The sequence below is a fragment of the Oncorhynchus mykiss genome, chromosome 7, assembly GCF_057628025.1.
Source record: "Oncorhynchus mykiss isolate SJ-2025 chromosome 7, ASM5762802v1, whole genome shotgun sequence".
NCBI classification, from domain to species: Eukaryota; Metazoa; Chordata; class Actinopteri; order Salmoniformes; family Salmonidae; genus Oncorhynchus; species Oncorhynchus mykiss.
In genome coordinates this window covers 42,002,989-42,029,458 of record NC_143028.1, presented here as the reverse complement: position 1 = coordinate 42,029,458, position 26,470 = coordinate 42,002,989, and the positions used below count along the sequence as shown (strand labels likewise).

Genomic DNA, 26,470 nt, shown 5'->3' with positions numbered 1-26,470 from the left:
GACAACGGTAACTGATAGAACTCACCTGGGCTCTGTCTGCTGCTCACCAAAGGCCTGGCTGGTAACTGGCTGCTGGTGGTCATCCTCCCTCTCTGCCCAGTGACCATGTAGTCCTTCGGCATTCCCTGTATCCACAGCTCTTTCTCTCTCCCCAGTCTCCTCTGGCCCTGCTGGACTCAACAGCGGCCTCTGTGTGTCTGCACCCCACCAGAATCCCCGCTGCCCTGAGCTCAGCCCCTCAGGTCCTCCATCAAGCTGCTTGTTTACCTCCTGCTCCACCAGTTTCCTATGAACCTCCTGAGGGTTGATCAGTGCCCCTGCGTTTTGGTCTCTGTGGCCTTTTCCTTCCTCCCCCTCTGCTGGTAGGCACTGGTAGCCCTCCAGCCATTTCAGCTGGCTGTTCTTGTGAATATAGCGGCTGTCACTGAACCAGCGGACCACCTCTGTCTTGGGCAGACCCGTCATGATACTCAGCTCCTCGGACTGCTGGCTGCTGGGCCAGCGTGTGCTGGTGAATGCCTGTCTCAGAAGGTGCACCTGCCTGGGTGTTTTCTTGCCCCAGGGGGCAGAGAAGGACGGGTGTGACAGGTCTGAGATGTGCGTCTCAGACTTGAGCTCTGGAGGGAAGGCCTCTGAACCAGGTTTGATCTTTATGGGGTCAACTTTTAGTACAGGGCAGGTCCTGTCATCCCCAAAATGGTCTTCCTCCTTGATAAGCTGCCGCAGGACTGACATAGCTTTCATAGGAACCTCCTTCGTGCATTTGCCATCCTCTACAATAGATATGCCGCTGCTTTTGGCAATGACACTGGTGCTGGTGTTTTCGTTTTGGGCTTTGCTGGCATGGTTCAGGTTGTTGACATTATCATTATTGCTAGTGCTGGTGTAGCCACTACTCATACTGCCGTTGTTGGACTTGTGGATATTGTTGTCGTTACGGTCATCATCACCCATTGTTGATGGGTAATGATCCTGATTAGCTGTGTTGCCGTTGCTATGGATGTTATAGGCGATAACGTTAGATTTGCAGGTATTACTCATGACCACTTTACTTTTGTTGCTGCTGCTGAAGCCTTCCAGGACAGATGGTATGCTATAGTGTCTGCTGCTTTGATTGTTTGGTTTGTCATGGCTGTCAGTGAGACAATCATCATTATTGCCAATGTTGGAGGTGCAACTGATGATGCTGATTGGTTTCCTAGTGCCATGGTCCCCGGCGTCAGTACTAATGGAGGAGTAACTACTGATGCTGCTGCTGCTACTGCAACTACTACTGCTACTGCTGCTTCTGCTGATGGTGCTAATGACACAACCGTTGTTTCCCGCCAATCCCAACCTTTGCGCAACACTCTTGTCAGACTCCAGGCTGGGCACAGTAGTGGGGATAGTGTTCCTGGCTACTACCTGCGTTGTTCCGCTGACCACTGTCTGATATTTCGGGGGGATCATGGTTGGGGCGACATAAGAGACCCTAGTGGTGACCGGGTGACCAGAGGCTGAAATGCTAGCCGAAGTGGCTATGACTCCAGCATGCCTGCTCACTACACTACCATGGGACACCCTGGCAGCCTGGTGGCTGGGGCCCACTGGAGCAGGCTGGGCATGGACAGTGTGTTGGTTTACAACATGATTGTTGTGCCGTTGCTTAGGGGGCTGTTTTGGGGGTGCTGTTCCTTGGAAGACAGTGCTGAACATCTTCCTCCTGGCCTCCTCTATCTCCTCGGGGGACCAGCTGATGCCCTGTTTGAGTCTATGGGCGGTAAACCAGAGTTTGATCAGCTCCTCTGGCCAATCAGAGACCACGGTCAGGTAGCAAAGCTCAGCTTTGGTCGGGTAGGGGAACTTTCCAAAGGAAGTCTTGAGAAAACTGCTGGTGTCCATGGCAGCATCATAGGTGGGGATGCTGCTCAGGGGAATCATCACCTTTGGGAGGTTTTTAATGGAATCGGAGGATGAGGAGGAGAATGAGAAAGTGGGAGGGCTGTGCTGGTGATAGGCTTGATTGGGCACCGTTGTCGTTATCACATGAGTGTGAGGTTTCCTCAACATAGCAGGGCCACTGGTCCCACTGAGAGACCCATTCTGTAGTTTAGGCACATTCGTCAAAATGGTGGGGTCTGTCTGCTTCATCTCCTTCCCAGTGTCTATCCTCCGCACCTCTACTGTGTGGGAGACTACAATCTTCTTGTGCTGTCCCTTGGCCTTCATCATTCTCACTATAGGAGTTTTAGTGAAGGAGATTGCAGGATCGTTAGAGTCCTCCCCATTTGTTGTGTACAGGCTCTGCTCCACGATAGTCGCCCCATCGCTCTTCCTGACATGCAGGGACACGGTGACAGAGCCCCCCGACACCCCAGGGTGGGCTTTAGAGTTGTGCAGGGCTAGGGCCTCAAACCTGACCACTGACACACCACAGATCAGGCAGTAGAAACTGGGCTGGGCCCTGAAGTCTATGTGGCAGCTGTGCAGGTGGTCCAAAAAGTAGTTCAGATCTCTGGACTCAAAGTGGCAAGGTGGGCAGCTGTATGTGCCCCCTTTCTGCCATCTGTCACCCCCTTCAGGTCTGGAGGAATCCTGGAAGAAATGGCGTCCGTCTTCTCCAGATATGCTGAGGATGCTGTCCTCTGGGATTGTGGGTAGGAGCTCAGGGAGGCAGCCAAGTATGATCTCCTCACGCATGTGTTTGTTTTTGGATGGGATCATGCATGGCACTGTTGACTTCCTCTTGCTGGCCATTGTATTGTAGTGGTGTGTAGATGATGGGTGACTGACTGATTGTCCCTTATGGTAACGGAGGGCGAGTGGTATGTGGAGAGGACTGATGGGGTTTAAATGTCATGGGCCAGCCGCGATGACATTACAGTGTTGCTTCATGTTTGTCCTCAGCTTCTGGGACTCCTCTCACACGACAGCAGGCTGTTTTGGCAGCTCACTGGAAACCTATGGGAGAGAAAACAGAAAAAGATGTGATAAGTTAAATAATTCCTAATAAGAATGCATCCACACACAATCAGGGAAACTCCCAGTCATTTTTACATTGTCATGTGCCTCACTCTTCTGCCAACCTTGGATAAGAGCCACTGTCTACATTTTACAGGCAATAATGTTCCAACCCTTTACATTGGGGTGTACACAACTTTTGGGAGCAATCTGGTGACATCAGTGCTCCCCGATGTGCTCTCAACAATGATTTTAATGACACATGCAACATTACATTATGTTAAGCAATCAAATCGACAGACTGCATCAAAGGGCCTCCAACTATTTGTCACCCTTTATTTAGGATGACGTACGCTATTCGTTTTGGTAAACACGCACATCCATGAATACACACACACACACATCCACTCTCTGTAAATATACCCCCTTCGTACTCTAACACACTCACACGTGGAGGTTCCTCACAATTGCTTCAAATTTCACATATACATGCACGCACACACTCGCACACACCAGTGTTTGTTTCCCTTATATAAACCAGATATAAAGCATGTAGAAAATAGATAGTGGAACTATATATTTTTAAACAAGATCATCTTTGAGAACCAACAATCATCAAAATAAAAACTAGACAGAGAATCTAAAACTGTTATGTTTTGAGTCACTCAGATAGCCTAAGAACACGGCATTAGCCATATCAAAATGTGTAGAATTGCAGGAAACTAGCTTTAAAACAGATTTTTTTTCTCTCAACCTCATGACAAAATGTGTAGAATTGCACGACACTAAGGCAAAATGTGTAGGATTTAAGAAAATTAGCTTTAGGACAGCAAAATGGTGTCTCTGCGGCCAAGAGGACGGTTTAAGACAGCACCATTAGCCACGCCCACTCCCCCCAACGCTAACTTTGACGCCGCTGCTGAAAAGAATCCTAGGGGAAACACTGCACACACCACTTAACTCAGTTTGTTTTCTGCTTATTCTGTTTTTACAGTTATGTAGCTAAATATATAGATAACAACATTCTTAGTACAACAACGTAGAATATGAAGCGAGGACACAATCTGCTTCAATTCCTCACTGCCCTCTCATTAAACACAACCCTCCCCACACATATTCTCTCTCTCTCCCTCCGCCTCTCTTGCTGTGAATTTGTTGATGTGTGACGGGGTGTTAAACTGCTCTTGATCTTATCTAGTTCTCACTGAGATGTCATAATGCTTCGGCAGATAGCTGAGATATGACTCTCTTTGGCAGATGTTCATCATCTTCATCATCAGTCCACATCTCAGTGTCCACCTCAGTACTTAAAACTATTTATTACAAGGTGTGTCAATATAGCACGCCGAATGAGCACACTATTACATTCTTGAAATATCTATAGCCAAATTCTTAAAGAGTCAGGTCATTATTCTCTTGAACATGGCCATACTCCTGAAAAACCTGTATGTCTTCAGCCAGTCAGACTGAGTGAAGATATGTGTATGCATTCACCATGGCCTGCTGGTTGATAAATAAAAGATGAACCTGTTCCGGAATTTAAAATCCCAAATGACTACCCACAGTACATGCTGATCCCGGATGGGCCGCGATGTCCTTTTTGTAACTGCCTCTTTTATTTCTAATGACGGCTCCCTTCCGACTAAAAAAAAACAAAACACCAACAACAACAAAAAAACTAGGTCACCAGCATCTTATGTATTAATCCCGGTTCGCTGCATCCAGACGTGGGCATTTGCTGTATGTTTAGCTGGCGGGGAGGTCATGATACTTTCTGACGGCACACAGTTAACCCCTGATGAGGACAGTGGGGTTTAGTGAGTGCATTCCATTGAGACGTTGGCTACAGCTCTCATGCCAGCGAGTCTGATCTTCTCATGCTCAACGAATAAAATGTGAAGGTATGGTTTTAGTACTGTGTGGTCAGGGGAAAGGCAGTGGACTTACTAGTTAGTTCCCAGTTACAGTACATTCGGAAAGTATTCAAACCCCTGGACTTTTACATTTTGTTACGTTAGTCTTATTAAAAAAAATGGATTCAATTAAATGTTTTCCCTCATCAATCTACACACAATACCACATAATGACAAAGTGAAAACAGGTTTTTCGATTTTTTTTGTTGCACATTTATTAAAAATTAAAAACAGAAATACCTTATACCTCAAAATTGAGCTCAGGTGCATCCTGTTCCCATTGATCATCCTTGTGATGTTTCTACAACTTGATTTGAGTCCACCTGTGGTAAATTCAATTGATAGGACTTGATTTGGAAAGGCACACACCTGTTTATATAAGGTCCCACAGTTGACAGTGCATGTCAGAGCAGAATCCAAGCCATGAGGTCAAAGAAATTGTCTGTAGAGCTCTGAGACAGGATTGTGTCGAAGCACAGATTTGGGGAAGGGTACCAAAACATTTCTTCAGCATTGAAGGTCCCCAAGAACAAGTTGAGTAAAAGCAGTAAAAGGCACATGACAGCACGCTTGGAGTTTGCCAAAAGGCACCTAAAGGACTCTCAGACCATGAGAAACAAGATTCTCTGGTCTGATGAAACCAAGAGTCAACTCTTTGGCCTGAATGCCAAGCGTCACATCTGGAGGAAATCTGGCACTATCCCGACGGTGAAGCATGGTGGTGGCAGCATCATGCCGTGGGGATGTTTTTCAGCGACAGGGACTGGGAGACTAGTCAGGAGTGAAGGAAAGATGAACGGTGCAAAGTACAGAGACCCTTGATGAAAACCTGCTCAGGACCTCAGACTGGGGCGAAGGTCCAGCTTCCAGCAGGACAACGACCCTAAGCACACAGCAAAGACAACGCAGGAGTGGCTTCGGGACAAGTCTTTGAGTGGCCCAGCCAGAGCCCGATTGAACATCTCTGGGGAGACCTGAAAGTAGCTGTGCAGCGGCGCTCTGCATCCAACCTGACAGCGCTTGAGAGGATCTGCAGAGAAGAATGGGGAAAAACTCCCAAAATACAGGTGTGTCAAGCTTGTAGCGTCATACCCAAGAAGAATCAAGGCTGTAATCGCTGTCAAAGGTGCTTCAACAAAGTACTGAGTAAAGGGTCTAAATACTTATGTAAATGTTATATGACATTTTATTTTATTTGCAAAAATGTCTAAACATATTTTTGCTTTGTCATTATGGGTTACTGTGTGTAGATTAATGATAAGATGTTTTATTGAATCCGTTTTAGAATAAGGCTGTAACGTAACAAAATGCGGGAAAAGTCAAGAGGTCTGAATACTTTCCGAATGCACCAGGAGGTGATGCAGTTAATTGTAATGTATAACTATAATCATTACTGCCTCATCCTAACTGATAGTTTTTCACAAATGTGGCTCAAATTTTGTTTCCTGGTCTCAGAGCTCCCCAATCACATGTTGAAATACTAATGCATCAAGGAGATTACAAAAAAATGTGGCCTACAAAATGTGCATGTCAATTTTTTTTATCGGTCTTCATCACAATGATACAAAGGCCATGCCATTTAAAAAATACCATGTGATGGAAAATGTCATCTGAGCACTAATAGGTTGAAGTTATTTGTGTCCCGCGTACTGCGCTGAGATATAGCACAGTGTCGTTGCCCTGGTACCTCTCCCCCTAAAACATCCAATTCCATGCATGACAAACCCAAGACAGGCACAAAGTTGAGCAAGGGTACATGAAGAACCAGGTCACCATTCAAAAGAATGGGGTGCATTATCTCACGAGCGAGATGTGCGATCAGACAAGACTAGGGCTTCTCAGACAGGGAGCCATTGAATGGTGCACTCTGAAAAGAGGGGCCTCGTGTTTCAGCGCTAAAGTAGACGACTCAGACGGGAACTGTCTCCCGGTGTGTCGTATGTCCCGATACTGGCACTGGCTCTATGGCTGAGATGAAAAGAGTTTAATCTCCATAGACCTGGAGAGTACTGATCTGAACTGAGGCAAAGTAACAGAGCTTTCAGACAAGCTCTCAGAACACCCCCGCTCACTCTTCATAAGCAAAGTCCTCATGTTACCTTGTGTGCTCAACTCAGTCGGAATGATTTCATTTCAAGTAACTATTTAATATTTGGTTTATAAGAATAAAGCACTTGTTTAAAAAAAGGTGGTTTCATAGCTGAAGGGGTATAAAGTGGTACATCTGCAATAAAATAGCCCACAGGCACGCGTAAATTGTAGGGTCACCAACAGTATTTGCAAACAGAGATTGGCGTTTGCGATGCCATGTTGCTGGTCACATGACTGAGGAGTAAGAGGACAGAGAAGAAGGAATGACATAGGGAGAGCAGACCCAGACAGACAGCTGGAGTAAGAGGAGGACATGGGTGAAGATGACAGAGAAAGCAATGAAGTACACATCCACATCGTTTTACACCAAAGCTTTCAGAAATATTTATATTTTAACTCAACTGCCAGTAAACAGTTGGTGATGCTGCAGTCACACAAGGGCTGAAGAGATCTTGGCTGTTTTATGACAACATTTGTTTTCCATATATTAGCGTGTCAGTCATCCACAGCTGTCTTGAATGCCTGCTTAGCTGGTATTGAGTTGAAGATAAACAGAAACAGCTCCTGGCATAAGTGGGTGTGGGACAGACAGAACAACTCCTGACAGACACATCTAAACGACAGGAAAAATCTGTTTATGAGTACATCTTCCGCCAAATGTCCATTAAATAGATTCAAGTCATGTGAGTGGGTTAGCTGGAAACCCAAATATAAGTCAGAGACGGATAGCAATTACTGCCCTGAACAGGGAAGACGTTGAGAACAATGCCGCCTCATAAGAGAAACGTGATCCAGCGCTGGGAGCCTTATTCAGAAGACTGACCGTCGGCTTGTCATTGTTCCATTTCCTGCATGTCTGGATGTCTCCTGTGTCTATCATGCTTTCTGTGTCTGTTATTGACTGAATGGCTGGAATTTAGTGGGCACATAATAATTTAAGTGTATAGCTATGTAATGGATTAGTGATTGCATTCATAAAATCCACATTTACTGTAATGAAAAACACACCTGTAGCCAAGGATGTGAGTGGTTAACCTAGTGTTAATATAGTGGGATCTGTCTTCATTATGTTCCCAATTGTATGCCGGTAAATTCTGTATCGGAGTGTGTCTTCAGGGTGTGTGTGTGTGTGTGTTATGTATTTCTACGTGTACCAGTATATGTGTGTGTGTGAACGTATGAATGTCTGCTGAGACGCAGGTGTTGTCAGACGTCAACCCCCCCTCCCTACATCCGTGACTGCAGCCGGTCCGCTGAGAGACCAGTCGGCGATGCCACTCATGTGTTAACATTGTCATGGCAACCCCTCTCTTCTCCTTGCCCACCACACCCCACACAGAGGTGTCAATCGTCTACACCCACCACGCATCCAGACAGACGCACACACACACACATACACACATACACACATACACACATACACACATACACAACAACCTTATATGGCAGGCAAAGGACAATGTTAATCCTCCTGCAGTGCCATCTCTGAAAATGCCAGCCTTGGCTGTTCCGGACTATTGGGGTGGGGTCAGTTGTAAAGACACCTTCCCACAATGACAATACCTGCTCAACTACACAGTCCACCCTACTGATTAAGTGTTTGTGGCACCATCTAATAAAAAACAAATGAGGTCTACATACATTGCAAAGGGTTAGGGTTAGGGTTAGGGCTAATGCCAAAGCATCTCTTGTTCTGTTCAAATAGATTTTCATGTCCTCCATCGCAATCTTATATTTTTCACCAGAGCCTTCCTCAACGGCCTGGCTGAATGACGGACTAAATTTGTGTGAAGAAATCCTGAGTCACGGGAGCCTATTTCTGCGTTTTTGATGAATAACTCCTTCAGTTCTGTATCTGGGACTCCAGGCCATTGATTTGGCAACTTAAAAAGAAAAAGGAAGAAAAATGGCGGCGTATTGCGCATTGTACTGTCCAACCTAAAATGGCTGACATCACAGCCTCTTGTAACTGCCAGAGTTTGGCAAATGCCAGCTCCTGCTGACCAAACCTTTCTTGCACGAGACAGAGAAAGTGGCAGGGGCTCTCTCCTCTCTAGCCCCTAGTTTTTGTGCAGAGAAGTTTATTTTGGTTGGAACAGAGCAAACATGCTGTCTCAAGGAGGCTTTCGATCGCATTGTACCTCGATACTCCTAAGAAAAAAGCGATACCATACGATGAAAAGGAGAGAATAAGAGTGAACCCATACAGAGTGGTGTAGACTTTCAGACTAACAAAACAAAGCTCTCTAAGTAGTATGCTTATGGGACTGTTTTTGTGAGGAGGGGGAAGTATGCTGTTATCATGAATATGGTTGTTTGTACAGAACTGCTGGGAAATAGATCTGGTTGGCATTAGATAGCTGATTTTCCTCTCTGAACTTGAGGAATGTTATACACTCGATGTCAGCTAAAACTGCAAATCATGACCATATGACCTGCTTGAGTGTGCTCTGGCAATGGCTACACAGCACAGTGAAACTTAGGGCACAGAAATGAAAATATTGTTTGACTGGTGTCGATAGACATCAGAACATATCATCCGCAAAGCGGTATATTTGTACAGTAACTAAGGAGTGTCATCCGAGGACGTTTCTTTTTTAGAGTGGGGTGGGCACTCTCGGTCCATTACGCTGTGTCTGTGTATACAAACACTCTCTGTTATGGCCATAGCCAAAACTGTGAGCCATCCCTAATTGCAGGGAATAAGGATAAAAGGCAATATGCCTGGCCTCATTAGAACAGTTCCGAGAACGAGCGATGGAAGAACGTTCCCAGGGATCCACAATGGGAATTGACATTCCCCCAGTGTAACCTCCTAGAAGAGTGCAACCCTCTACACATACACACTCACTGGACCAGGCTGAATCTAGCCAGGCTGTGGGAGCTAGCGTGTCTAGCTTTGTATTAGTCAGTAATGAGAGACGTCTGCCAAGCATTGGAGCAAGGGAATAATCCTATTTTACATATGTCATGCATCTACGAATTTTGAGGGGGCGCTAATGGTAAAATTAGGTGTCTGCATATTTATTCTAATTGAATAACCTTACATTATATTTCATATACCTTGGTAGCATGACATGCTTCTTCCGTTCCAATTGGTATGATGCCTCTGACTCATTGCATGTGCATGAATCACTCACACATTTCCCTGATTACAGGGTTGAATATTTAACCGATAGTTACCGGATGAATATTTTCTGCTGCTCATTCAAGAGGTAGGATACCATCTTATTGTCCTATATACTGTGTATGAACATCAGACACACACAGAGCAGTGGATAAGGTAATATTAGTCAGCACTGGGATCCATGCTGAATGCCTGCTGTGTCACAGGCATGTTGGACAGCTAACAGAAAACGCATTGATTATACAGGGTCACTTCATTGGCTAGACATCTAAAGAAATGTGGGTGTCCTGTCTGTTTTAGAGATGGGAGTCATGAGGAAGACCTTACAGCTTGCAATATTCTGACAGTTGACAGTCTGACAGACACATGAAAAAAGGCAGATCAAAAGATGACAGCTCCCAAAATGCAGTTGATTGCTGAGCTATCAGCATCCGCAAGTCAGTATCGAGGACTGAGGGAAATTAAATGAAAACAATTGTGCAATGCATATAACCAATAATGTGTTCAATGAAACATTGAAACATTTCTTAAGAGTTGAAAGGGACGATTAATGTCGCCATAAAATTCATAGATTAAAAAGGAATACATTTTTTGCAGAAGATCCAGCTGGACGTCTGGGTTGTCCAAGTTAGGCTACCAGTCATCAAATCCAATAAGATTATGTATTCGTTACATAAAAAGTCCTTAAAACTTAAATACGGGAATAGTCAACACTGACTCACTCAAAAAAGAAGAGGGAAATATTCAGCGTTGTGCAATAAATTCATCAGAAACGTCACATTGTAACGTGAGAGAGAGGGCAAGTAAACGTTGTAGGCTACATTCTTGAAACTAACAAACTGGCAAGTTAACTCGTTCACTCCAGTAGCCTGTTGGGAAACATTGGCTCTCTTCGTACTTGCGACAATCTTCAGCACATTCTGTACAATTAAACATATTCCCCAAAATCCTAACTCGACACCCCCCACCTACTGTCGCCATTTTATATATTTGCGACTTCATATAAACTGCCTAGACTAGACTACAGCGCCAGATAAAATTCTATAGCCAAAATTGGAGTAAACAATCTGGAATTATAACTCTAATAATACGAGTTATTCTATTGTACAAGGAAAAGTGCCATTACCTTGATAGTTGGTCCGGAGTAAAATGGAATCCGACATTAATATAGAAATGAATTATATTAGATTAGCTCCGTTCGTTGCGCTTTGAGAGGAGGGGGTGGGTCCTCGCCTCAGATGAACCCGGTGAACTGGCGTGAACCCGTCAGTCTGTGAACACAGCAAGGTAGGCTACATTACCTCTCCTCGCACACTGTATGGACAGAAAACAACTATGGTCGGCGGCTGGACGACGCAGACAAAAATTATACGTAGTGTAGCCTATTTCCTATGAACACGTGATTCAAAGCGTCACCCAAAATCCTAAACCCTTTCATCTAAATGTTGGAGAGGGGCGGGGGTCGGACGGTGAATGTATACGCGAGAGATGAGCTCTGAACAAAGCAAAAGTATTGGAAACGAACAACGATCGGTCAGTTTTGAACAGTAGCCTACTGAAAATGTAAGAGTGTATTTGAGCATTTGCCAAATGTGTAGCTTAATAATTTTGACATAATTTCCAATCAGAAAATAAATGTCTTACCTGCCACGTAAGCCTAATAAAAACAGTCATAGCCTAATGAATATACATAAGAATTAGGTCACACCGTTTTGCCAATGTAACCCGTGTTAAGGTGTCTGTCTAACCATATAGGTACTTTGGAGAGTGGTTCATACAAGGGGAAAGTATTGAATAATTATTATACCTCAATGAATGAGACATTAGGCCTGAATATCAACAAGGCCAATTCGCCCTAATGAAAAGCGCGCGTAAAGGGGTAAACAGCTAATTTCACAAATGTGTCGCGGCGATGCGCCATATCCTATTTCTATTTGCATTTTCCAGTTCTACCGACTAGGTTCACAGAGCGACAATAAACGAACTTTACTGGTCCGTTAAATAAGGTACCTATATAACAAGGACTAGGCTCTTATAGTCTTTGGTTATACTAGTGCGTAAAAAAGAAGGCACATTATGTGGCAATATGGGGACATTGCGTCCATCATTTGCATTTCGAGGTGATTGCCAAAACCACTGTTTCACATTTTGAATTCAATTCAGGAATACATAGACCTTGTCAGTCACTTTAAAACATAAATGCTGGGTGTTATTTTAAATATTAAATATTAGACGTGTTCTTGTAGTTTTATCATCATATAGCGTAGCCTGGCCTATAGTGTCACTCATAGGCCACTTGTGTGTGTAAAAAAAAAAAAGAAGACTCCATCCAGTATGTGGCATTGAGAGGCATATGAGGCACATTGCCTTTATCATTTGAGTTTCATCTTTTGAATTTTCAGGCATAACCTATACTAATCTCGGTTAACCCATTTGTTCCCACATTTTTCCCAGACATGCCACTGCAAATCTTATACCATTAGTAACCTTAACATGTATTTTCTTATATATATACATATATATATATTAAAAAGTATGTTTAAAAAATATATGTTTGATTCTTGATGGGAACATAAAAAAAGAAGGCAGGTAGCCTAGTGATTAGAGCATTGGACTAGTAACCAAAAGGTTGCAAGATCGAATCCCCGGTAAAAATCTGTCGTTCTGCCCCTGAACAAGGCAGCTAACCCACTGTTCCTAGGCTGTCGTTGAAAGTAAGAATTTCTTCTTAACTGACTTTCCTAGTTAAATAAAGGTAAAATTAAGTGCTCTGCTTATAATACCATTTACAGACTTGTTTTCCTATTCCTCAGCCCCGATATCTATATAGCTCAGCCCACTTACCCACACACCTAAACCCCAATAATTACCTACACACCCCAGCCCTGTTACCCCCATGCCCTAACACCCACATTCCAATACCCTAATGTTGATACAATCAAGTAGCCTACCGATACACCCATCGCCTAGCCCTAAATGTAGCGTGTCCACCCGGTGAAAACTTTAGTGATGACATTTCCATATGTTATAAAATACATTTTACCAAGACAAATATGATTATTCATGTTCTGAATCGTTCAGTGGGGTCTTTCTCTGACATATCATTAACATTATATCCAAAAAGTCAGATTCCGTAACCTAATACATCTGATAATAGCCAAAGCACCAAACTTTGTTGACAGCGCTTAGCAGCTTTATCACATAAACTTTTGAGGATTTTACATTTTGTGGTTGTCGCCTTCCAAGTTGTGTCAGGGGGTCGCAAATAGCAAAATTAGCATGGCACGAGCTGAATTAAATGTAAAAGACTTTGAAAATGTAAAGCTTGAGGTAAGCTCAGTGCTCCGTTGACATTTCACTGAGATACACTTGTTTTGCTGAGAAGTCTTCGAAAAAGAACAGGAACTTAGCATTAATATGAACAACGTATACTAAAATATGAAAATACTACAAGTCATGTCTCAAAATCAATATCTATCTTACCTCTATATTGTTTTATGTCCTCTGGATTTGAGAAGAAAAATTACAAGTTCAATAGTAAGTCTGTCAGGAAGCCTTAATTCTCGCTCAGCATCCAGCCTAGCTGACACGATGCTATTTTCCTGATTTATGACCACATTTTTTCCTCTGGCCTCCATTGATTTAGTCGCCCTGATTTTGAATATGCTACACGGGTAACAATTCCAATCAATTTGGAACGTATTATGATAGAGACGTGAGATTTTACCCATTGGTCAAAATATGCTTTTTTAATTGGATAACCTACCAAATGCCCTATTTGTTACTCCTAGACCCCAGTTCCTTTGCCAATATACCTCATCCCTGTTACTTGCCTATCTCATCCATGTTACCCACTTTCCTTATGGCTGTATTCCCCAAGTCACCAACAGTAGCCTATATCTGTTACGGTGCGTGAATGAGGACCCAAAAGCGAATTAACGTAAACAGAGCTTCTTTAATAACAAAACGTAGGCTCAGATGGACCGGCAGGTTCCGACAGGACAAGGTTGCAGCAAACATGACGATAGTCTGGTTCAGGCATGAACAACACAAACAAGAATCCGACAAAGACAGGAGCAGGAACAGAGAGAGATATAGAGGACCTAATCAGAGGGAAAAAGGGAACAGGTGGGAAAAGGGGTGAATGAGGTAGTCAGAGAAGACAAGGAACAGCTGGGGGAAAGAGGGGAAGAAACGGTAACCTAGTAACGACCAGCAGAGGGAGACAGGGTGAAGGGAAAGGACAGAAATAAGACACAACATGACAATACATGACAATATCCAGCTATACACTGCACACCCCAACCCTGTTATTTACATATCTTAGTCTTGCAACCTCTGACTTGTATACAGTAATACTTTCATAGATAAACTCATACAGTACAGTGCAATAACACATGTGCCCCTGCCCCATTAAATTTTTTAGTACCAGAGATTTGAATGGGCAATAGAGGTTCATCCAGACCCATTACCTGTATGAGCCTTGTGTATCCCCACACCCCATTACTCATGTAAACCAGGTAAATCCATGGGCATACTCACATTAAACAGGTCTACCCCAGTGTCCAAGTCTCAACATTCATGCAAACCAGGTCTACTCTTGTGACTATTCATCAAAACTCACTTAAACCGGGTCTATCATTGTGCAACAAACAAACCTATTGACATAAAATGTTTGTTAAGTTATTACACTAATTCAGTGCATGGGTCTATACATGGCCGATTCCCACTGAAATAACAAAATATGACATTTAACAGTCAAAATCACTGATTTAAACATATGTAAAGACTAATGAATAATGGTAAAATCCTCTAAAATGATATTGATCAAGTATATTCATAACCCAACTCAACTTCAATCTACTGAAAAAAGAAATCATCTGCTGATGAAATATATATAATAAGTTAGAGCCAATGCATTTTCCCATTGGTCAAAAATGTGACCTCTAGGATATAGTCCTAGCACAAGCATCATGGATTCAATGTATTGAAAATGAAAGGCACATACAGTACCAGTCAAATGTTTGGACACACCTACTTTCTTTATGTGTACTATTTTCTACATTATATAATAATAATAAAGACATCAAAACTATGAAATAACGCATATGGAATCATGTAGTAACCATATATATACAAAATACTTATTTTCCACCATAGTTTGCAAATAAATTCATAAAAAATCCTACAATGTGATTTTCTGGATTTTTGTTTCTCATTTTGTACCTATGATGAAAATTACAGGCCTCTCTCATCTTTTTAAGGGGGAGAACTTGCACAATTGGTGGCTGACTAAATACTTTTTTGCCCCAATGTATTTTATATTTGAGATTCTTCAAAATAGCCACCCTTTGCCTTGATGACAGATTTTAACACTTGGCATTCTCTCAATCAGCTTCATGAGGTAGTCACCTAGAATGCCTGGTAGCCTGGTTCCTCTCTAGGTTTCTTCCTAGGTTTTGGCCTTTCTAGGGAGTTTTTCCTAGCCACCGTGCTTCTACACCTGCATTGCTTGCTGTTTGGGGTTTTAGGCTGGATTTCTGTACAGCACTTTGAGATATCAGCTGATGCACGAAGAGTTATATAAATACATTTGATTTGAATGCATTTCAATTAACAGGTGTGCCTTGTTAAAAGTTATTTTGTGGAATTTATTTCCTTAATGCATTTGAACCAATCAGTTGTGTTGTGACAAGGTAGGAGTGGTATACAGAAGATATCCCTATTTGGTAAAATACCAAGTCCATATTATGGCAAGAACAGCTCAAATAAATAAAGAGAAACAAAAGTGCATCATTACTTTAAAACATGAAGGTTAGTCAATCCGGAAAAGTTTCTTCAAGTGCAGTAGCAAAAACCATCACGCGCTATGATGAAACTGGCTCTCATGTGGACCGCCACAGGAAAGGAAGACCCAGAGTTACCTCTGCTGCAGAGGATAAGTTCATTAGAGTTACCAGCCTCAGAAATTGCAGCCCAAAGAAATGCTTCACAGAGTTAAAGTAACAGACACATCTCAACATCAACTGTTCAGAGACTGCGTGAATCAGGCCATCATGGTCAAATTTCTGCAAAGAAACCACTTTAAAGGACACCAATAAGAAGAAGAGACTTGCTTGGGCCAAGAAACATGAGTAATGGACATTAGACCGGTGGAAATCTGTCCTTTGGTCTGATGAGTCCAAATTTGAATTTTTGGTTCTAAACGCCGTGTCTTTGTGAGACGCAGAGTAGGTGAACGGATGATCTCTGCATGTGTGGTTCCCACCGTGAATCATGGAGGAGGTGTGATGGTGTGGGGGTCCTTTTCTGGTGACACTGTCTGTGATTTATTTAGAATTCAAGGCACACTTAACCAGCATAGCTACCACAGCATTTTGCAGCGATATGCCATTCCATGTGGTTTGCGCTTAGTGGAACTATAATTTTTTTTCAATAGGACTTTGACCCTAAACACACCTCCCTGCTGTGTAAGGGCTATATGACCAAGGAGAGTGATGGAGTGCTGCATTAGATGACCTGGCCCCCACAATCCCCCAACCTCAACCCATTTGAGATGGTTGGGGATGAATTGGAGTGAAGGAAAAGCAGCCAACTAGTGCTCAGCATATGTGGGAACTCCTTCAAGACTATTGGAAAATAATTCCTCATGAAGCTGGTTGAGAGAATTTCAAGACTGTGCAAAACTGTCATCAAGGCAAAGGGTGGCTAATTTGAAGAATGTCAAATATAAAATATATTTGGATTTGTTTAAAACTTTTTGGGTTATTACATGATTCCATATGTGTTATTTCATAGTTTTGATGTCTTCACTATTATTCTACAATGTAGAAAATTGTAAAAAAAAAATAAAGAAAAACCCTTGAATGAGTAGGTGTGTCCAAACTTTTGACTGGTACTGTATGTTAACTAGACCCTTTAAACATTATATTTACAAAGAAAATATTTTAACATTTCAACAATGTATTACGTTTTTTAATCTGTTCAATACAGACCTCTGGTGCCAAATTCGTCTGTAAAAGTACACCTTGGAGGGTATGCTTGTGGCCTTGTGACCATTTTGAGAAATCATATGCAACTTCTCTGAAACATACTAGACACCTTAATAATGCATAATAAATTACTTATAAGTACAACTTAACTTCTCTAGAGCCTGTAAAGTACAACAACAAAAATATTTCACTATTGTGACCGATGGGATTAAATGGGTAAACCCAAATCTCAAGTCACACGTTGGCCTAATTTGTCAGATGCTTTACGTATAGTCTGTCCACAAGAGATTAAGGCTACACAGTCATGATCAGGGTGACCACATGTCCCAGATTTTATCAACACATTTTTTTTTTATGTTTGATTTGCCCTGTATTTCAGTCAGACATTCCAACCTGTCTCGTTGCGCTTATGGAAAGAAATCATAAGGATGTGGTAGCCTAAATTGACTGGTGATAAACACTTCTCCAATCATTGTGGAGATCTGATATTCTGCGCAATGCAAGACAAGATGTAGGCCAATGTCATAGGCCTATCATCAACCAATCATATTTCTGAAATCCTTTTGGGCTAAATTCCAGCTAAACTTGGAGAGGACAGTTAGGCCCCACTAACAAAATGCATGCTTCTGACTAAGAGCTACAAAAGAAAGTAAATAGTGACTGAGGCTCTCCATGCTCATTACTTGCTTATTCAACATGTTTTCTGCTACTTCGCTCAATCCCATTTTAAGTCTCCCTTCCTAGCAGTGGTGTTATAAAGTAGGCTACTTAAGTAAAAAATATGTTAAAGTAACCTGCTACACTGAACAAAAATATAAACGTAACATGTAAAGTATTGGTCCCATGTTTAATGAGTTAAAATTTAAAAAAAAAACAGAAATGTTCCAAAAAGTTCCAAAAAGCTTATTTCTCAAAAATGTTGTGCACACAAGTTTATATCCCTGTTAGTGAGCATTTCTCCTTTGCCAAGATAATCCATCCACCTGTCAGGCGTGGCATATCAAGAAGGGGATTAAACAGCATGATCATTACACAGGTGCACCTTATGCTGGGGACAATAAAGGGCCACTTTAAAATGTGTAGTTTTGTCACACAACACAATGCCACAGTTTTGAGGGAGTGTGCAATTGGCATAATGACTGCAGGAATGCCCACCAGAGCTGTTGCCAGGGAATTGAATGTTAATGTCTCTACCATAAGCTACCAATGTCATTTTAGAGAATTTGGCAGTACGTACAACCGGCATCACAACCGCAGACAACGTGTTAACACGCCAGCCCTGGACCTCCACATCTGGCTTTTTTTACCTGTGGGATCCTCTGAGAGGGGAGTATGGGTGGTGCTGAGGAGTATTTCTGTCTGTAAAAAACAAACACTTTTATGGGGAAAAACTCATTCTGATTGGGGGTTGAGTCTGGCTGCCAAATGGGTGTGCCTATACCCTCCCAGCCCACCCATGGCTGCATCCCTGCCCAGTCATGTGAAATCTGTAGATTAGGACCTAATAAATTCATTTCAATTGGCTGACTTCCTTATATGAACTGTAACTCAGTCAAATCTTAGAAATTTTAACGTTTACATTTTTGTTCAGTATATTTAATTTGTTTTGGGGGGTATCTGTACTTTACTTTACTACTTATATTTTTGATTACTTTTACTCCACTACATTCCTAAAGCGAATATTTACATTTTACTCCAAAATGGTCAGGCAGGACAGTAAATTGGTCCAATTCACACACCTAACAATATTCTGTATACATCTGGCCCTTCTTTGGACACTGGGTTAACAAACCTCCAAACAAGCTTCAATGCCATACAACACTCCTTCTGTGGCCTACAACTGCTTTTAAATGCTAGTAAAACTAAATGCATGCTCTTAAACCGATTGCTGCCCGCACCCGCTCGCCCGACTAGCATCACTACTCTGGATAGTTCTGATTTAGAATATGTGGACAACTACAAATACCTAGGTGTCTGGTTAGACTGTAAACTCACATTAAGCATCTCCAATCCAAAATTAAATCTAAAATTGGCTTCCTATTTTGCCTCCTTCACTCATGCTGCCAAACATACCCTCGTAAAACTGACTATCCTACCGATCATTGACTTCGGCAATGCCATTTACAAAATAGCCTCCAACACTCTACTCAGCAAATTGGATGTAGTATATAACAGTGCCATCTGTTTTGTCACCAAAGCCCCATATACTACCCACCACTGTGACCTGTATGCCCTTGTTGGCTGGCCCTCGCTTCATATCCGTTGCCAAACCCACTGGCTCCAGGTCATCTATAAGTCTTTGCTAGGAAAAGCCCTGCCTTATCTCAGCTCACTGTTCACCATAGCAACACCCACCTGTAGCACACGCTCCAGCAGGTATATTTCACTGGTCATCCCAAAGCCAAAACCTGCTTTGGCTGCCTTTCCTTCCAGTTCTCTGCTGCCAATGACTGGAACGGATTGCAATAGTCACTGAAGCTGGAGACTTATATCTCCCTCTCTAACTATAAGCATCAGCTGTCAGAGCTGTCCCTGTACACAGCCCATCTTTAAATAGCACACCCAACATCCCCATATTGTTATTTTTTTGTTGTTGCTCTTTTGCACCCCAGTATCTCTACTTGCACATCTATCACTCCAGTGTTAACACTAAATTGTAATTATTTCGCCTCTATGGCCTATTTACTGCCTTACCTCCCTAATCTTACTACATTTGCACACACTGTACATAGATTTTTTTATTGTGTTATTGACTGTATGTTTGTTTATCCCATGTGTAACTCTGTTGTTGTTTTTGTCGCACTGCTTTGCTATATCTTGGCCAGGTCACAGTTGTAAATGAGAACTTGTTCTCAACTGGCCTACCTGGTTAAATAAAGGTGAAATAAAATAAAAAATAATGCATCCTAAAACATTATTCATTTAGACTACACTGTCCCGCGAATATCCCGCCTAAATAGCCCTGTTGTCCCGCATTTGGGTATTTTAAATGTGGTCAACCTAGACATGATCAATTACTTGATAACACACATGGTTAACTGCGGTAATGATTACCTGGTTTAATTTTAAATACTGAAAACGTCAATGTCATGGTAAGTTCAGCCAAATAGGCTTTTGCTTATTTTTTTTATCATCATATGATATAACAGTACTTTAGGGCAGGCCTACCTATAGGCCTTCGTTGTGTCAAAATATAGCCTGCAATATACTACGGTTGTCCGGGAATTTGGGGTCGTGATTTGAAAGTGGATACTGGATACTGGGGTTTGTTTGGCTTCAAATTCAAACTGCTGGCCAATGAGCGAGCGCGTTTAGCAGAGCGCTCTAAAACGCAGGCTTGTGTACATAGATCTGGTTGCACAACTTTCGAGTAACCAATGCCTACTACGGATGGGCCGGAACTGAGTTCAACGCAAAATACAAATGTGCTTTTTCTGGCTACATTGTTCCACACGTATAGGAGGATCCCTTAATGTAATGGTTACTGTATATTCTAAATAGCAACATTATGGCTCAATCGCAATGTTTGGACGATTCACCTGGAAGGTGGCCGTCAACAAGACAGGGAAATTATTTGAATGTACAGGAGTTGTACAACGAAAAGCACCGATTAGCGTTAGAGGAGCTTATTTCAGGTGGAGTTGATTCCTTTCTGGATTTTCTAAGAAAAGAACAAATTCCGAACTTTCTCTCAGATGACGAGATCAAACAGATTGGCCGTGCTGCGGCGGTCCCACGCTTTGCGTCCCTCCAGGGTGAAGACGTGATCATTGAGCAGTCGGTAAGTAGCTCCATGGACTGCTCCTCGGTGACTTACTTTCCAGAGGTCTCAGACGTGGAGCCACCGCTGTTGGAAATCGGCTGGCCCGCCTTTACATCGGGCTCTTACCGAGGAGTCACTCGTGCTGTCGCACACTTCCAACCCAGCTATGGGGAATGCATCTATAGTTGTAAGGAAGCTGTGAGAAGAATGATAAAAAGTGCCAAGGAGGTAATAAATGAACAAAATATTAAAATTGTCACCAATAGGCATACCACGTGTTGAGTTTTATGTGTGTTGTTTAGTGATACATATTAATATTATAGGCATGTATGGAAGGACCCATTTTGTATTTGCCTGAATTTGGCACACCTCCAATGTAAAATTCAAATCAGCCATGCAGAGCCGGCTCTAGCCTTTTATGGGCCCTCCTACGCGAGATTTGGTTTAGATAGCTGGCTAGTCTTATTTACCAATCTAAAAATTGTTAGCTGACATGGCTAATTGAGTGACTGACGTAACAATCGAGAAATTGCTGAGGAACAATCAAATTTCAAATTTTCACATTGTGTGTTCAACTATTGTGACTCACAACAGTAAGTTGAGACTGGATTTCTCAGTTTTAAAGCAAGTTTTTTGCAGTTCTACACATTTTACAATGGGGCGGAGAGAACATTTTTAAATATTATAGCAAATGCCATGCAATTCTACTCATTTTGGGGTGGGGAAACATTTCTTTATGTTTTAAAGCTGTTGGCAATTCTACACATTTTGCCTTGACCCATGCCATGTTAATGATATCTTAGTAAGAGTGACTAACAAAATCAATGCCATGCACCCTTGAGGTCAGGGCACCTTGGCACGTAACCAGTGGTATTCGGCCATGTTTACTACAAGGTTAGATAGTAGGCTAGACTAATTTACCAATCTAAAAATTGTTAGCTGACGCCTATGTTTGGTTTGGGCTAAATCGAGTCCGGTCCAAAAAAAACATCTGTGGTCATTGAAATCAAGGCCAGAACGGACGGACCAAATTTGTATGTCTTTTCAACGTCCTTGGACGTTGGAGTCGGCTGGTGCTCCCTGGGGGATTGACAAGGTCTGGTATATAAATATTTGTGAGGTCTGGATGAACCTTTATACTGTTTGATATTCAGCTTCTCAAAAGCATAGTTTTTTTCCTCCTTTATAATTCACAGATCCTCATAGAAAACTATATTACCCATTTTGAAGAACAGTAGATACTTGCTCATAAAGGTCAGACAAAAGAAAGAACCCCATTAATGTTAGTCACATGTTCAAACTCAATACATTTCTGGACATGTTGGAACTGTCAGTTTGATGCAGTTTCCTTACCATCCTGATGAGTTGACGTTCCAGAAAAGAGAATGAGGAAAAGGCTCCAAACTACCAAGTCTGTGGTTCAGAGGAGCACCTGCAGTAATAGTACATCAATGAATGTGTCTGAACATGCTTTTCACAATGTTTGTGTGCTCTTTTTTTAATGCTTAGCCTTGGGTGTTGATCTGCCTATGCGTGCAGGTGCGCTGTAGGTAGGTTTACAGAAAGTGGAGAAATCAGGTTTGAGTTGCAGTAAATTTAATTTCTCTCTGCTTCAAGCCTTATAGTTGCGCAGCATCAGTTTGAGAATAACAATTTAGAAAATGCCCCAAAGGGCCCTTGATCTGTACGCTATTGAGTTATTATCCTTGAGAGGGCACTAGAAAATACAATTTTTATCAAGAAATGCAAACATCGTTGCAACAAATTTCTAACCTGCTTCTGGAGAACATGAGGTCAGACATCAGCAGGAGTTCTAAAAGCACCTCACAATGAGCCTGATTGTCCCTGTCAGAGAAACTCATTTGTTTGCTGACCAAGCATTTACATATGATTGCAATGGCAACAGACCACAGTTGACTGCAAGCGAGGATCATTTAAGTACACATGACAGAGAAAGTGTGGTCAATAGAGGAGCTGGCTCAGTGTTTTTTTCCTTCTTAATGTTTAAGACCTGGTTTTTGGGCACCAGCAGGTATAAGAGCCCATTCAGTGTGACCCTGCCTCACAAATAGTAAGTCAGAAGAGCAGCCTCTTTAAAATTGTAAACCGGACCTGAATGGTGCTTTGACTAACCAATGATTGATGTACCATTACAGGTGATTGCCATAGTGACAGACTCTCTGACAGACCTGGACATATTCAAGGATCTTCAGGAGGCGTGCACGCAGCACAGAGTTCCAGTGTACATCCTGCTGGAACACTCCTGTGTGCCCGCATTCCTCAAAATGTGCAACAACATCAATGTGCGCCTGGACGAGCTTCTGGTATGTGGGTGTGATGACTCCACCTTTGTGTCGTATCTCCGATAAGCACCAGGATAAGCCATGATTACAGTTTCAATGCATACCTAGTTAAGTAAAGGTTCAACAAAATGAAACTGATGGTCATATAATGCATTGTTTTTATGATCAATGGAAACATTGCTTGTTTATGACTGACTTAGCATGATCATGCTGTCTGCATGTTTTATAAGTGACCAGTGACTGGCTTGTATTTCATACTGTTTTTGTTTCATTCCTCATTAAAGCAAATGCGAGTGAGGACCATAACTGGTGGTACGTACTTCATGAGATCAGGGGCCAAGATTACTGGAAAGGTTCATGAACGGTTCATGTTGATTGATGGGAACCGAGTGGCTACAGGCTCCTACAGGTAAAGACTTCCTGCTTTACTAACAAGGCATTATACAGTATAGCATTGAAAAACGTCCCGAGCAATAAGCAATAAAACATTACTAAATACTTTCCCCTTGTATGAATCAAGCTACTGTAAGTGATGTAGCCATCCTTATTTGACTGAAATGGGGTATACAACTGTAAAGCATTTTGGTTAATTCTTAGGTTCAATTGGACTGATGGTAAACTTAACAGCAGCAACCTGATTGAGTTGTCTGGCCAGATCACTGAGAACTTTGATGAGGAGTTCCGCATCCTGTATGCCCAGTCCATGCCTGTTATTACCAGGGGCCCAGCCAGTGCCCGAATCAGTGGCATCTACGACCACCTGCTCATCAAACTCCCCATCACGTCATCCCCTCAGCCGGCCAGAGAAAGGCCCCCAGTCGAGTCTGTCGGTCTGGAAGTATTGGGCAAAATTGTCTGTCTGACCAGCACACCCAGCCGGGCCCAGGCTGTGGCAGTGCTGCCCCCCAGAGAGGACACTGGGGAGAGGGGCTGTAAGAGCAGCCCGGTCTCAGACTCCTCCACTATAGGGGAAGACTGGATGGAGCAGCAGCACATGCAGGAGATCCTGTCTGGAAGTGCTGCCCAGTGCCTGCCTACAGGTGACCCTGCCACTGTTACAGCAGCAGTGGATGTGCTGGTCACACCCCTCGTCACTCCTTGTCATGTCTCCACCCAGACCAGCTTCACCACGGTGGACAGTGGAGTGCAGACAGATCTGACTCAGTACACTAACCGCCTCTCCCCCAACAAGACTACAGTTACCCAGTTTGCCACCACCAATAACCAGACCGACAACATCCAGAATGAAGCTGCCTCCTCAGATTCCATCTCTACCTCCCCCAGGCAGCACCTCGCCCCCCATGGGGTGGACCGTCGCCCTGCAATCCGTCACTGTACCTCGCCCCCCGATGGGAACCTGAGGGAGTGCTTCCACAAGCTGACCAAAGAGCGTCAGTATCACTACTCCAACATCCGCTCCAAGCTGGAGCACATGGGGACCATGCTGTCCCACCGCCGTGAGCTGGTAGACCTCACCAACATGGCCTTGGGGCCCGGGCTGCATAGAGCATGCAAGTCCCAGAAAGAGTGGGAACAGAGGCAGGGGCATAACCCTGGCCTGCTGATGGACAGTGTGGGCATGGACACTTGGCCAAGGGCCAGATGTTTACAATAAAATAACTTATTGAGCTGCAGGGCCTTAGAGATGATGGGTGTTGTGGAAATGGTTCTGTGTTTTGTGGGTATACACTACCTGAAACAAATGGGTTTAAAGGGCAATATGAAATATTTGAGGATTATTCTTCCTTAGTTTTAAGATTTTGAAAGTACACTACATGGCCAGAAGGATGTGGACACCCCTTCAAATTGGTGGATTCGGCTATTTCAGCCACACCCGTTGCTGACAGGTTAATGAAATCTAGCACACAGCCAAGCAACCTCCATAGACAAACATTGGCAGTAGAATGGCCCATCCTGAAGAGATCAGTGACTTTCACCACCTTCGCCACCTTTCCAACAAGTAATTTCATTACATTTCTGCCCTGCTATAGCTGCTCCAGTCAACTGTAAGTGCTGTTATTGTGAAGTGGAAACGTCTAGAAACAACAACGGCTCAGCCGCGAAGTGGTAGGCCACACAAGCTCACAGAACGGGACCGTAGAGTGCTGAAGCCCGTAGCATGTAAAAATATTTTGCAACACTCACTACCAAGTTCCAAACTGCCTCTGGAAGCAACGCCAGCACAAGAACTGTTCATTGGAAGCTCCATGAAATGGGTTTCCATGGCCGAGCAGTCACACACAAGATCACCATGCGCAATTCCAAGCATTGTCTGGAGTGGTGCAAAGCTCACAAATCTGGGTTTGGAGTACACTGCCTGCATGAGTGCATAGTGCCAACTGTAAAGTTTGGTGGATAAGGAATAATGGTCCGGGGCTGTTTTTCATGGTTTGTGCTAGGCCCCTTAGTTCCAGTGAAGGGAAATCTTACACTACAGCATACAATGACATTCTAGATGATTCTGTGCTTCCAACTTTGTGGCAACAGTTTGGGGAAGGCCCTTTCCTGTTTCAGCATGACAATGCTCCCATGCACAAGGGGTGGTCCATACAGAAATGGTTTGATAAGATCCGTGTGGACGAACTTGACTGGCCTGCACAGAGTCCTGACCTCAACCCCATTGAGCACCTTTGTGATGAATTGGAATGCCGACTGCGAGCCAGGCCTAGCTGCCCAACGTCAGTGCCCGACCTCACTAATGCTCTTGTGGCTGGATGGAAGCAAGTCCCCGCAGTAATGTTCCAACATCTAATGAAAAGCCTTCCCAGAAGAGTGGAGGCTGTTATAGCAGTAAAGGGGGACCAACACCATATTGATGCCCATGATTTTGGAATGAGAGAGTCTACGAGCATGTGTCCACATACTTTTGGCTATGTAGTGTATGTGTTATTGTGATGCAGCCTTCTTCCTCTTGTTATTGTCAATCTGTCCCCTTTCTTTCAACCCTGTTTGAACATGACTACTAGAAATTGACGTGAAATGGCAAGAGATCGGCCACAGATAGACTGTCATTTGCCTTGACCATTTTTGCCACGAAATGGTACGTTTTTAAGCAAGGACATTGCAATAAGACACAATCTGTATAGTTTTTATGAAAATATTTTATTGAACCAAGATTGTCCAATGATTTATTTGAGAAACACTAAGTACAATTCATAAATTGATATTTTATGACCATTTTAAGTGAGCCATTTTGTCTGCTGTAACTAAACTTAATTATGCTGAATTCTAACATGCAGTCTAACTTAACCTGAGTACTGAGAAAGTATAGGTTTTATGATATCGATTGATGTACTTCATTGCTGACACAATGGAAATAAAGGAGTACTTGATTTATATTA

The 26,470-nt window shown here is 42.9% G+C and overlaps 2 protein-coding genes across 6 annotated transcripts in view; one reads left to right on the top strand and one right to left on the bottom strand.

Annotated features, from left to right (window-relative positions):
• LOC110527903 (zinc fingers and homeoboxes protein 3) overlaps window positions 1-11,477 on the bottom strand; it is an 18,331-nt gene extending 6,854 nt beyond the window's left edge. The window contains exons 1-2 of one of the 2 annotated variants that reach the window (XM_021609504.3): window positions 11,198-11,477; window positions 26-2,940 (exon numbers count right to left, since the gene is read on the bottom strand). In XM_021609504.3, the coding sequence (XP_021465179.3) occupies window positions 26-2,736 (2,711 nt within the window). In that variant the 5' untranslated portion in view covers window positions 2,737-2,940; window positions 11,198-11,477. Of the gene's footprint in view, window positions 1-25; window positions 2,941-10,657; window positions 10,814-11,197 lie in introns of those variants that run through there. The other variant, XM_090241017.1, reaches the window with a different exon arrangement.
• On the top strand, window positions 11,066-26,470 carry LOC110527904 (scaffolding CK1 anchoring protein D). 4 transcript variants are annotated; one of them, XM_090241018.1, is made up of 4 exons: window positions 11,066-11,358; window positions 22,983-23,150; window positions 23,414-23,538; window positions 23,727-26,470. In XM_090241018.1, exons 2-4 carry the CDS (start codon window positions 23,112-23,114, stop codon window positions 24,742-24,744), a joined length of 1,182 nt encoding a protein of 393 aa, XP_090097144.1. In that variant the 5' UTR covers window positions 11,066-11,358; window positions 22,983-23,111; the 3' UTR covers window positions 24,745-26,470. The 4 variants fall into 4 exon arrangements, with proteins under 4 accessions (XP_090097144.1, XP_021465180.3, XP_021465181.3 ...); XM_021609505.3 differs by lacking the exon at window positions 11,066-11,358 and adding an exon at window positions 20,342-21,054; XM_021609506.3 differs by lacking the exon at window positions 11,066-11,358 and adding an exon at window positions 20,394-20,844.